At 59.7% G+C, this 10,880-nt stretch overlaps 1 protein-coding gene across 1 annotated transcript in view; it reads left to right on the top strand.

The window, feature by feature from the left end:
* Positions 1 to 1,205: 1,205 nt before the first annotated feature.
* Positions 1,206 to 10,880, top strand: part of GFRA2 (GDNF family receptor alpha 2) — a 96,025-nt gene continuing 86,350 nt past the window's right edge. The window contains exons 1-2 of the mRNA XM_082657290.1: positions 1,206 to 1,250; positions 6,361 to 6,675. Coding sequence (XP_082513416.1) covers positions 1,211 to 1,250; positions 6,361 to 6,675 — 355 coding nt within the window. The 5' untranslated portion in view covers positions 1,206 to 1,210. The remainder of the gene's footprint in view (positions 1,251 to 6,360; positions 6,676 to 10,880) is intronic.

Below are 10,880 nucleotides of genomic sequence, written 5' to 3'. Positions count from 1 at the left end.
GCCCGGCACTCCACGCCCTTGGGCCTCCGCTGAGCCTCCCCAGGCCTCAGTGAGCCGGTGGCCGGGGCGCGGGGGCGGGGGCAGTGGGGGAATTGGCGCGCGGCGGGGGAGGAGGAGGGTGCGGAGGCTTTGGTGGGTTTGGGCTGGAGCCCGAGCCTTTGCCGGGGGAGCCGGTCAGTTTCCGGCAAGGCTGCAGGTCAATCCGGGGAAGGGCGGGCGGCAGACCAGAGGGAGACAGCGGCGGAGCTCTCCTCTCGGCCCACGTTCCCCGGCGCCACCGCCACCGCCTTGTCGCCGCCGCCGCCGCTGCTCCGCTGCGCGCCCGCGCCTCGCGCCGCCAGCGCCTGGGAGCCCCAGCGCCGAGCCCCGGGCGGAGGAGAGGGGCTTGGGTGCGACAGCCCCGGCGAAGGAGCCAAGAAGGGGGAAGGGGGCGGGCGGAGGGAGGAGCAGGGAGCGGGAGAAGGGGGAGGGAGAGGAGAGCGAGGGAGAGCCGGAGAGAGCGGGAGCAAAGAGCGAGAGCTGGGGAGAGGAGAGGGAGGGAGAGGAGAGAGAAAGACACACGCACGCAGAGACACACGGTCACTGGAATTATATTAGAAAAAAGTGACACGAGCAAAGGGTTAGCGGGAGAAGATTTTTTTAAATCTTTCCGTCGTCTTGTGAGAAAGAAGCGACTCCGGTCTCTGGTCCTCGAAGCTCCCGCTGGTTTGTTCCTAGGCGCTAACACCCGTCGGTGGATTTCTTTCTTATTTGCGCTTTATTCTGACCCCCACCCTCGCCGCTTCCTTCCAGCCCTACGCTCTCAGATCGCTTCTCCCCCACCTCCCCAGTCCCCTCCCGGGAAGCGCAGGGGAATCGGACCCGTGGGGACTCGCGCCTTCCCGGATGAGCTGAGGGGAGGGCAGACTTGAGGACCGGCTGTCGGCTTGGAAAGCAGACATACATCCGAATACGTGTATATTTGATTTTAGTGGGCAAGGGGGGCGTCGAGAGGCCGCCCACCGCCCTCCGTTCCACTACCTCCTCCAGCCAGAGGCGAGAATCGCAGGACTCAGGATCTTCATCGGGTGGACTAGCTGGGATCTCCGCATTGGATTTGGGGCCGATTATCACTGCTTGGCTATTATTATTATTATTATTGTTGTTATTTTTTAATCCAAGGGAGAAAGACTAAAAACAAAACAAAACAAAACTGTGGGATTTATTTAACATGATCTTGGCAAACGCCTTCTGCCTGTTCTTCTTTTTAGGTGAGTATCTGCGGGTGGCGAGGGCAGCGTGTCCGCCGGAGCCTCGGGGGCTACGCGGGCAGTGCGTTAGAGCGCTGGAGAGCAGCCGGGAACGCGGGGGGCGAGCGGGGCGCTGGCGGGGGACGGACCGCGGGGAGAGCGCGCGGCGGGGCGAGCCGGGCCCGGGCGTAGGGGAACCGAGCAGGGCCGGCGGCGAGGATGCGGGCGGAGGGACGGGAGCTGGCGGCGAGGATGCGGGCGGAGGGACGGGAGCCGCGGCTGGCTGGTTACGCGGGGGATTGGCAAGGAGACTTATAACACCCAGACGATCCCCGCGCACACGCACGCAGACACACACTCGCTCACTCACACGCAGTGATAGCGCTCATTTCCCTCAAAATAATGGGTTCAAATTGCGGCAACTTAAGGAAAAAAAATAAAATCCAACTCTTGATCTGGAAGAGAGAAGGGAGGGGAGAGGCTCAGTGTCGTGGAAAGGAAAATCATGCCAGTCCCACCTTTCCCGGCGGTTCCCTGAGTCGATCGTGGTAGAGGACATGGGTTTCTCCAGGAGCTCCCGGTTGGACATCTGTGGGGGCAGCCCTGGCAGCCATCCCCCACCTGCCAATCAACCTCTGGAAAATGCACCCCGCTTCCCACTCTCCGAACCCCTTCCTAGCGGCTCCACTCCCTGGAACACTTTTCAAGTTTCTCCCCACCGTTTGCCCTCCCTCCCGCCCAGACCCGAGCCAGGTGGGTGGGCGGGAGTGGAGTGTTTCTAGCCGCTGTTCAGTGTGTTCCCTTGGCCACCTCTGGGGCAGGGGACCCCATAGCTGGTGGGAAGAGATGGGAGGGAGGCCAAAGTTTGCTTCCTTGGGTGAAGAAGGAGAGGGGTGAGGGGAGAATCCTGGACTGAACAAAGACCACTGCTCATTCTGTAAGCCCACTCCCCCAAGGGCAGCGAGCAGGGGCTGCCTGGTGCCCCTGAACCCCGGCAGTGTCTTTTGCACCCCGAATTACCAACCCCGCATCCCCTTTTTATGCTACACAAAATCTCAGCTGCTTGGGAAACAGGGGTATAGAGGGAGCATTCTTGGGGGTGGAGGTGAAGAAAAGTGGGTGTTTGCAAGGCTGTGTGCTAACCAGGAGTCCCAGGCAAGGCTGCTGCCCCAGTAGGTGCTCCAGAGAGGGAGCAGGCTAACGGTATGTGTGTGTGTGTGTGTGTGTGTGTGTGTGTGTGTGTGTGTGTGCGCGCGCGCGCGCGCGCGCGCACGCGCGCTCTGAAGGAGCACACATCTGCTTCATTGTGGGTACTGCTCCTGCCACCCTGGGCTGCTGTGTAGCCAGCGGTGAGCCAGGTTGCCCAGATGGGTCACGAGGGCACCCTTTCCCTCCTGGAGGAGGGGAGAGGGGAAGGCCTGGGGAGGTAGGTGCCGATCCCGGAAACACTTGCTGGGGGGTGTCTAAGAAGTATCCTGACTAGGACGGGGGCTTCCAGTCCCATCGATGTTGGTTGGGGCCTGGGCCCTTTGCCAGTTCCCTCCTCTTCCCCCTCCCACAGGCATGAGTTCCCCAGGGGGCCAGGCTGAGCTCTAGGGTGTGGCCTTCACGGTCCAGCCTCCCGAGCCAGAGGTGGCTTTTCTCCGGGCTGCTTTCTCGGGGTGGGAGGGGCTGAGGGAGGAGGCTGGGTCGGTGCTCCTGGCCTACTGTGCTCCTGCGGCCTTTCCCGGCAATCCTCTCTCTCTGAAGGGGCTGTTACGAAACCTGACCTTTTCTCCTACTGCTGGTTAAAAAACGCAGCTTTTTGGGGCCAAGAATGAGCAGGGCCAAGAAGAAAAGAAAATTGTATTTCAGGAAAAGCAGCCAGATTGCTTGCTCCTGAGCTGCGCACACCCTGGGCCGGCAGGTCTTCCAGGTCTCCGTCCCCCGGTGGAGGAGAGCAGTGCCGGCCCGGCAGTCACCTCCAGGCCCAGCCCCCCAGGCTGCAGGCAGGCTTGTCCCAGCTGAGGAGCCTGAGGAGAGACTGTTCTCCTGTGTATGTGTAGGGGGCCCGTTCAGAGATGTCCTCCCAGGTGTCTGTGACCCTAGCGTGTGGGGAGTTGAGAGCAGGAAAAGAGCAGGGTGCTGTCGGCATCCTCTTTGGTCACAGCCTTTCAGTTCCCTTCCCATGAGAAGCCCCTTTCCGAAGCTGGGGTGTGAGGTTAACTGAGTGACCACAGGGCATTGAAAGGCTCTGGGTTAGGCCAGTCGAGAACAAGGGATAGGTTGGTGCTAAGGACATTTCAGCACCAGGGCCCTTTCCTGGCAAGGAACCCATAGTTGGGAGTTCGTTGGAAATTCCACTTGGGGGAGAGACTTTTCTGGAGCTTGAGAGGTGGGGGGCATTTTCAGTGGGGGGGGGGTAGAGTGAAGCATGTTCCTAGGAGCAGGGGCCTTCGGTGAGCCCCTCCCAAGGTTCTAGTGAGGTCTGCGGCTGGAGAGGCCTTTCTGGCCCAGCCTGCCTGACCTCCAGTGTTGACAAGCTCAGGGAGAAAATGAGCTGGGGGTGGGGATCAGGGCTGGTCCGAGGGCCCACCTCTCCCTGGCATTCTAGCTCTTGTGGGGCATTTGATGCACGAGGGTGGCTGTAGTTCTGTGTGGCCTCTCAGTCCTTCTGTGTCTTTAAAAGCTCTTCTACATGTCTTTGCTTTCCTTGAGGGATCTGAGTTTTCTCCTGATCTAGAATTTGGAAACATCACCAGGATACCTTCCAACCTTTACTCTCCTAGAATTCTTGGCCAAAGGCACCGAGTTGCCATGACTTCTTTCTCTGGCTGGGTTGGTTCTGGGGGTCATGACTCCGACTAGAAGAGTCAGGGAGTTTGGTTGGAAGATGCACCGGCCCTCCTACAGAGCGTTTCCCTGCCTGGGAGCTGGCAGGATGAGGGAAGCCCAGGATTCTATAAGGATCGTCCCTTGGGGCTCTAGACCTCACCTGTAGGGCAGGGAGGAAGGCTCCTTATTGCCCCAGTTCCCTAGGCTAAGGTCCTGACCTTTAAGCCTGGGTAGGATGCCCCTTTCTCATTTTACCTCTGACAGTGCAGCCTCAGGTGACGCCAACGGGGGAGGGGAGATGCCTGCTGGGATGCTGGGGTGAGCGGAGTCAGTGGAAGGCCCAGGGCTGGGCCGGTCTTGAGGCTCCAGCAGGCTGGCTACCTGGCTGGCTAGGTGGGGCAGCAGGTACCAGTGAGGCTGGGTCAACACAGCTGCTCCTGGGTGGCCCAGATACAGCCGAGTCCTGCTCAGAGACCCAGGACTTTGCTGAAGCCGGGCAGTAAAGCTGCTTCCTGGGCTCGGGCGGAGGACACGTCTCCACCCACACCTGGGCAGATGCCCCACTGTCCATGACCACATTCCATGCTGGTTTCTTCAATGGTCTTGTCCCAGCCTGGCCACAGCCTTCAGCTCCTCCTGTCCTGAGGCAGAGGTGTGGTCAGGAGGAGAAGGGAAGTCTTTTGCTCTGGACCCTGAGGGCTTCTCCAACCCAGGCCCACCCCTTGCTCTCCTAGTGGGGTAGGCCTGGCCCTCCAGGAGCCCATTCCTTGATTCCTTTCCCCTCGGCACTCAGTCGGGAGTGACAGGCTCGCGGTGCAGCACTCTGCCTCTAGGTGTCGCTGTCTCCCTGTGGTAGCTGCCCCTCGAGCTGGGCCTCCTTGGGGAAAGGAGTGAGAAGTGGCAGTTCTGGGTAGAGATGGAGGGGATTCTGTGCGATTGGGGACAGGGGGTGGGGGTGGGGGACTTCTCCCTAGGATCTTTTTATGTTTTGGGGCAGGATGGAGTGGAGAAAACCCCCCCAGATCACTCCTTGGGTCTCGGAAAAGCCAGTGTTGGCTTTGGGCCATGGTATGGTTTTCTGTGGGGCAGGATCTGAGTGAGGGGCTTGGAGAGGACCCGGAGACCGGGAGGAGGTCTGTGTCCAGAGGAAGCCGTTCTGGGAGCTTGCTTTTGAAAGGACCAAGCGGCCCTTTCTTTCCCTGCCCTTCCCCTCCGAATCTCCTGACTTGACCTCTTCCCTTCCGAGGACCGTGGGTTTGGACACTTGAGGCCGTGGGTGAGGAGGGTGGGCTGATTCCTGCTTGTTCATCGTTGGGGAGGCGAGGGGCTGTGTGCGAGGCCATTCTGGAAAGAAGAAAAAAAAGGGGAGACAGAGGGGAGAGGGTTTCGGGGAGGGTGGGGAGGAGAGGAAAGAAAGAGAAAAAGAAATAGGGGAGAGAAAGGGAGAGAGACAGCCCGATGGAGAGAGGGAGAGAGGGAGGTGTGTGGGGGTGGGAGGTGTGGTGGGAGGAGTTGCTGGGTCTGCAGCATTTTCTTTGGCGGGGCCTGGGGTGGAACTTGTCCGTAGGGTACGTTTTCTGTCTCTGGCTGCACTGTGGGACAGGAGGGTGTGGAGGGCTGAGGCCCCCTGGAGGAGCGCCTCCTTCTGGGCTCAGACCATGGGGTCATGCTTGTCTCTCCCTGTCTCCTCGGGAAGTCTGGGGACTCAGAATGGGTAGACTGGGGGGTTAGAGGGGCATTTTCGGCCTGCGTGTGACCTTGAGTTGTCATCTCCCTTCTTTGGGCCTCAGTTTCCCCAGGGTAGAATGCAGGGGCTGACTCTGGCCTCTAAGAGGCTGTGGTGGATGGACCTCTGGCTGGACCTGAGGTTGCTGGGAGGAGGTCTGGGTGCTCTGAAAGTGAGATGCCCCCTCGGCCCACCCCAGGAGGCCCTGCAGCTGCCAGCTCTCTGCTGAGGCTGTGGCATCCTTCTCTGGCTTCCTGGCATCTTAGACTGTCTGTGGTCTTGCTGGGGCCTCTGGCTTTCCTGTGCTCCTGGGCCCAGGGCTACGGAGTGGAACCAGAAGAGAGTCTGGTAGGACCAGGGCAGAGGGCAGCTTTTCTCCTTTGGGTCTGAGGAGAGCTGGTGGACTCTTGGGACCCTTTAGCAGCCCTTCCTCCGACCTGCTGTCTGTTGGGGAAGGCAGCCTTGAGTCGGCCTTGCTGTGCCGAGTAGAATGGGTGTGACTTTCCCAGAAGGGCCCAAGCCCCCAGGCCTGCCTCTGGGGTCGGAGACTGCGGCCCTCATTCGTGCTTGTCTTCCCTCCCCACCACCCAGACGAGACCCTCCGCTCTTTGGCCAGCCCTTCCTCCCCGCAGGGCCCCGAGCTTCACGGCTGGCGCCCCCCAGTGGACTGTGTCCGGGCCAATGAGCTGTGCGCGGCCGAATCCAACTGCAGCTCCCGCTACCGCACGCTGCGCCAGTGCCTGGCCGGCAGGGACCGCAACACCATGCTGGCCAACAAGGAGTGCCAGGCGGCCCTGGAGGTGCTGCAGGAGAGCCCGCTATACGACTGCCGCTGCAAGCGGGGCATGAAGAAGGAGCTGCAGTGCTTGCAGATCTACTGGAGCATCCACCTGGGGCTGACCGAGGGTAAGTCCGCCCGCCGCGATGGGAGGCACGCTGGGGGTGGGGTGATGGGAGGGCCTCCTGGGGCCCAGGTTCAGCGGGAGGGCCTGGTAACGGGGCAGAGTGGCCACAGCTCTCTCTCTCTCTCCACCTTCCTGGGAACCTAGACCCCAGAGCAGGTAGCTGCCCAGCCTAGGAGGGCAGCTGTTGTTGGAGAGGCAGACGAAGGAGGAGGTGGGGAGGAGAGACGGTGAGGTGGTGGGAGGGGAAGTAAACCGGGGCTGGTTGGACGGCCGTGTGTGTGCAGTTGTGACGAGAGAAGGTGAGGCAAGGGTACCCAGGTGGATGGACAAGTGGGGACAGAGGAGTGAGAAGGGGTAGGCGGCGTGAAGGTGGAGCTGTGAGGTCTGCACGAGAGCAACCCAGCCCTTGCCGCTCCCTGCTGCCCCCCTCCTGCCTTCCTGCTCCCAGGAGGCCTGCCCTTCAGGTGGCTTCCTGACCCCGGGCTTGGCCTGGGCACCTTCAACAGAGCTCTGAGCGGCGTGAAGGCAGCAGGTCCCACAGCCCTAGGCAGGCCCGCCTCCGAGGCCCAAGGCAGAACCTGTAAGCCTTTCCCCGGACAGCCACCTTCCCCATTTCCTCTCCCTCCAGACTGGGGTGTGGAGGATTTGCTGGCCACCGGGGTCAGGCATTCACTTATTAATGCACCAACTGTTTATTGAGAGTTTACCAGCTGCTAGGCATTGTGGCAACAGTTGAGAACAGCTGAGGCAGCCTCTGGCTTCGTGGAGCTCCTGGTCGGGGGGGATGCAGAGAAGTTATCTGGTGACAGTTATCTGTTATTTGGTGATGTGAGTGGAAAGCACTGGGTGCTGCGGCATCACTGAGCAGGGGCATCAAACCCCTTCTTACAAAATCTAAAGTGCCTTCCTGGAAGAGGCAGCCTCCAGGCTGAGATTCAAGAACGAGCTGCAGTTACCTGGGGAAGGTGTATGGGGAGAGTATGGGAGGTGGAGGGAGAGCTTGGGCAAAGGCCTGCGGGTAACTCAGGTTAGTGGAACTCACTTACAGACCTTCAGGTAGCTCAGTGTGGTAGAGGCGGGTGCAAGTGGGGATGGGGGAGGAGAGATGGGAGGGGTACGGATCTGGTGGGCAGCACCCCTGGAAGGTTTTACACGATGGATATGTGCTTCAGGACAAAGTTCATGTGGTTCCAATGAAGAGAGTAGATGGGAGAGACTGTTCGGAGGCCACTGCTGTGATACAGGCCAGGAATGCTGGCGGCTGAATGAGGACAGTGGCAGGAAAGAAGGATCTAAGAGCTGTCCAGGAGGTAGAAGCAACAGGTCTTGGGGAAGGGTCAGAGGAGTCGGGGGGCTCCCAGTTTTCGGTCTTGGGCAGCTGGGTGCGTGATGGGGCTGGTCACAGTGAAGGTATTGAGTGGGGGGAGGGCTGGGAGATGTGAATTTGTTCTGGGGTGTGTGCCTCTCATCGGCCCCGCCCTACAGACAGCTGGGCACGCAGGGCTGGGGGTCACATGAGGAAGAGCGACGGGACATAGGGATTTAGAAGTCGCCAGCAGACTGCAGGTGGTAACTGGGGCCGAGGGAGTGGGTGCAGTCACATTGGGAGGAGGTCAGGGACAGAGCCCCCAGGACCACTGCCATTTAAAGATGGGCTGCAAGGAGGACTAAGGAGGCCCCGGGGGTGAGGTAAGAGGGACAGTAGGATACCTCGGGAGGGACTCACTCTCAGAGGAAGGAGGGTCACCAGCCTCTAAGACTTTAGGCCCAGCAGGAGAGGGGTTTTCGGAAAGGGTCCCTGATGCCCTTGGGGTGAGCGCCTTAGGTGGCTGCTGGGAGCAGAAGCCTGCTTAGGGGGTGCCTGGGAGCCGGGGAGAGGGGAGTGATGACTGTGGCCAACTTCTTGAATTTTGGTGTGAAGATGGGAGAAGAACAAAGGATGACTTTTTTTTTAAAGATGCGAGAGAGTCGAGCAGTTTAAATTCTAAGGTAGGATAGAAGTGATGGAGAGGCTGAGGGGAAGAAGAGAGAGGGGTGCTCTGTGGATCTGTGCCCTTGGGGGCGGGGAGGCGTCAGCCTAGGATCTGAGGGGCAGCACCGCCTCCAGCTGTTGGAGGGGGAGGAGGAAACTGGGCCCGGGGTGGGGCCTGGATATCGAGAGGTTCCTGAGCAGTGGCCTCGAGGGTTCAAATGTGCCCTGAAAATAGGAATAAGCGGGCATGGAATTATTAATAGTGTTACCACCATTAGTAACAAAGTAATTCCTCATGAATCGGGTGGTCATTCTTCCGTTGCTAGCAATGCTGGAGTCCTAGAACTAGAAGTTAGCAAAGAGAGGGAGCCGGCCACAGAGACGGGCACTCTGTTCTCCGTGAGACAAGGAGCCGTGTCCCCGCCCGCCACGCCAGCTGACTCCGTGCCCAGAACATTAAAGGCCCCGATTCAGCCAGCTGAGTTGTTTAGGTTTTTGCTTTCTTTCTGACAGCCTTCGGTTTCAGCCCGAGGGGGATTGGGCGGAAGGTGGGTGGGCTTGCTGTGGGTGCAGGATGGACAGGAAAGGGATGGAAGAGCTGCCGGCTAGAGAGTTGGGCGGGCCGCCTGAGAACCTTCCCATCGGACTGGCTCCGTGGGCACCGCATCAGGGCTCCCGGGACCTTGCTCGGAGCCGGACGATGAGGCAGTTTGATGATAACAAGAAGCATAATGTGCATTTTATGCTGCCTCCTGCTGTGTCTTCAAGGCCCTTTCAACCCAGGAGGGCCTGACTGTAAACTCTCCCCGTTCCAAGGCTTGAGATGGCTTGTTGGTTCATTTACTCAACAAATATCTGTTAAGCATCTACTGTGTGCTTCAGAGGGTGAAAGCACTGGGGAAGCCGTGGTCCCTGTGCTGGTGTGTACTGGCTGGGGGACCCTTCCCCTGGTCCCACTCTAGAAAGGCAGACCCCTGCTTTTCTCCTTCCTCAGACCCCTGGCCCCCACCCCTTGCAGATTGCACAGTCCCCTCCCCCTGGGTCTTGGGGCTAGAGGTGGTTTCCATCCAGGGCTGACTGGAGGAACCCAGAGGCTTTTTAACAGCAGGTGGTGTTCCTCTGAGGGACAGGATCTTCCTGAGAGGGGGCTATTCCTGGTGTGGGGTGAGTGGGCTCCTGGGGAGGCTGCAGGCACACCCTCCCTATTCCTTAAGACTCTTAATAACTTGGCTTGGGCCGGGGTGGGGGATCACGGAGAGGAGAGACCCATGTGGGTTTGCACTTAGATTCTGCCTTCTCCTGCTGCGATTCCCCGGAGACTCGGCTCCACCTTCTGCCTCTACCTGAGGCTGAGCTCGCGGTGCAGACTGAGGCTCTCAGCGTGTGGGCAGAGCCGGCGGTGGCAGGATTGTGGCCTCCGCCAGGCTCCTAGACAGTCCCAACCGCAAAGGGCCTCAGGATCATTCTGGCGGGGAAGCTGAGATGCAGGGAGGCGAGTCAGGGGCTTCCCAGGGCACACAGCAAGCAGCTGGTGGGACCAGGCCCCCGACTCCTTATCTGGACCCCTTTCCACTGCCCTGGGGGAGAGCTGTGGCCTTGGGCCCGTCTTCCCCTCTGCCATCACCACCCCCGTAACCACCAGTATTTACACGGTGGGGCTGTCACTGTTGGCTGCCCAGGGGACCAGGCTTCTTGCCTTCTCCAAAGGCGATGCTGAAGTTCAGGGTCATCCTGGTCCTGCCAACGTGAAGCGCCGAGGCCTCTCCTACGTGTCCTCTCCCAGGTCATGGCCCCGGAATCTGGCATCCTGCATTTGGCTTCAGTCTGGCTGCCAGGCAGGTCTCGGGTTTCCTGCTGGTGAATTCCGCTGCAGGAGCAGGAGATGGAAGTTGAGTTAAATAGGACGGGCCCCTCCCACGCGGTCATGGAAGAGGCTCTTTTCCCCCAGAGATCCATCCCCTGTCGCCTCCTAGTCAATCGTACTAACCATACCCAGGCACGGTGCTATGCCAGATGCGATAGGGACAGACAGACCCTGCTCTGGGGGAGCAGTCCAGCCCACAGAAGGTTGCTCTGTGAAAAGTTAAGCAACAGTAGTACTTGTTTAAGAACAATTTGGTTTCAATAACACTTTTTATTTTTGGAGACAGTATTCATAATGGTTAAGAACTTGGACTCTGGAGCCAACTTCCTGGGTTTGAAACCAGGCTCTGCCACTTACTAGCTGTGTGACC

The sequence above is a fragment of the Grampus griseus genome (genome assembly GCF_964374135.1).
Source record: "Grampus griseus genome assembly, chromosome: 6".
Classification (NCBI taxonomy): domain Eukaryota; kingdom Metazoa; phylum Chordata; class Mammalia; order Artiodactyla; family Delphinidae; genus Grampus; species Grampus griseus.
This window is presented reverse-complemented; position numbering and strand designations above follow the sequence as displayed.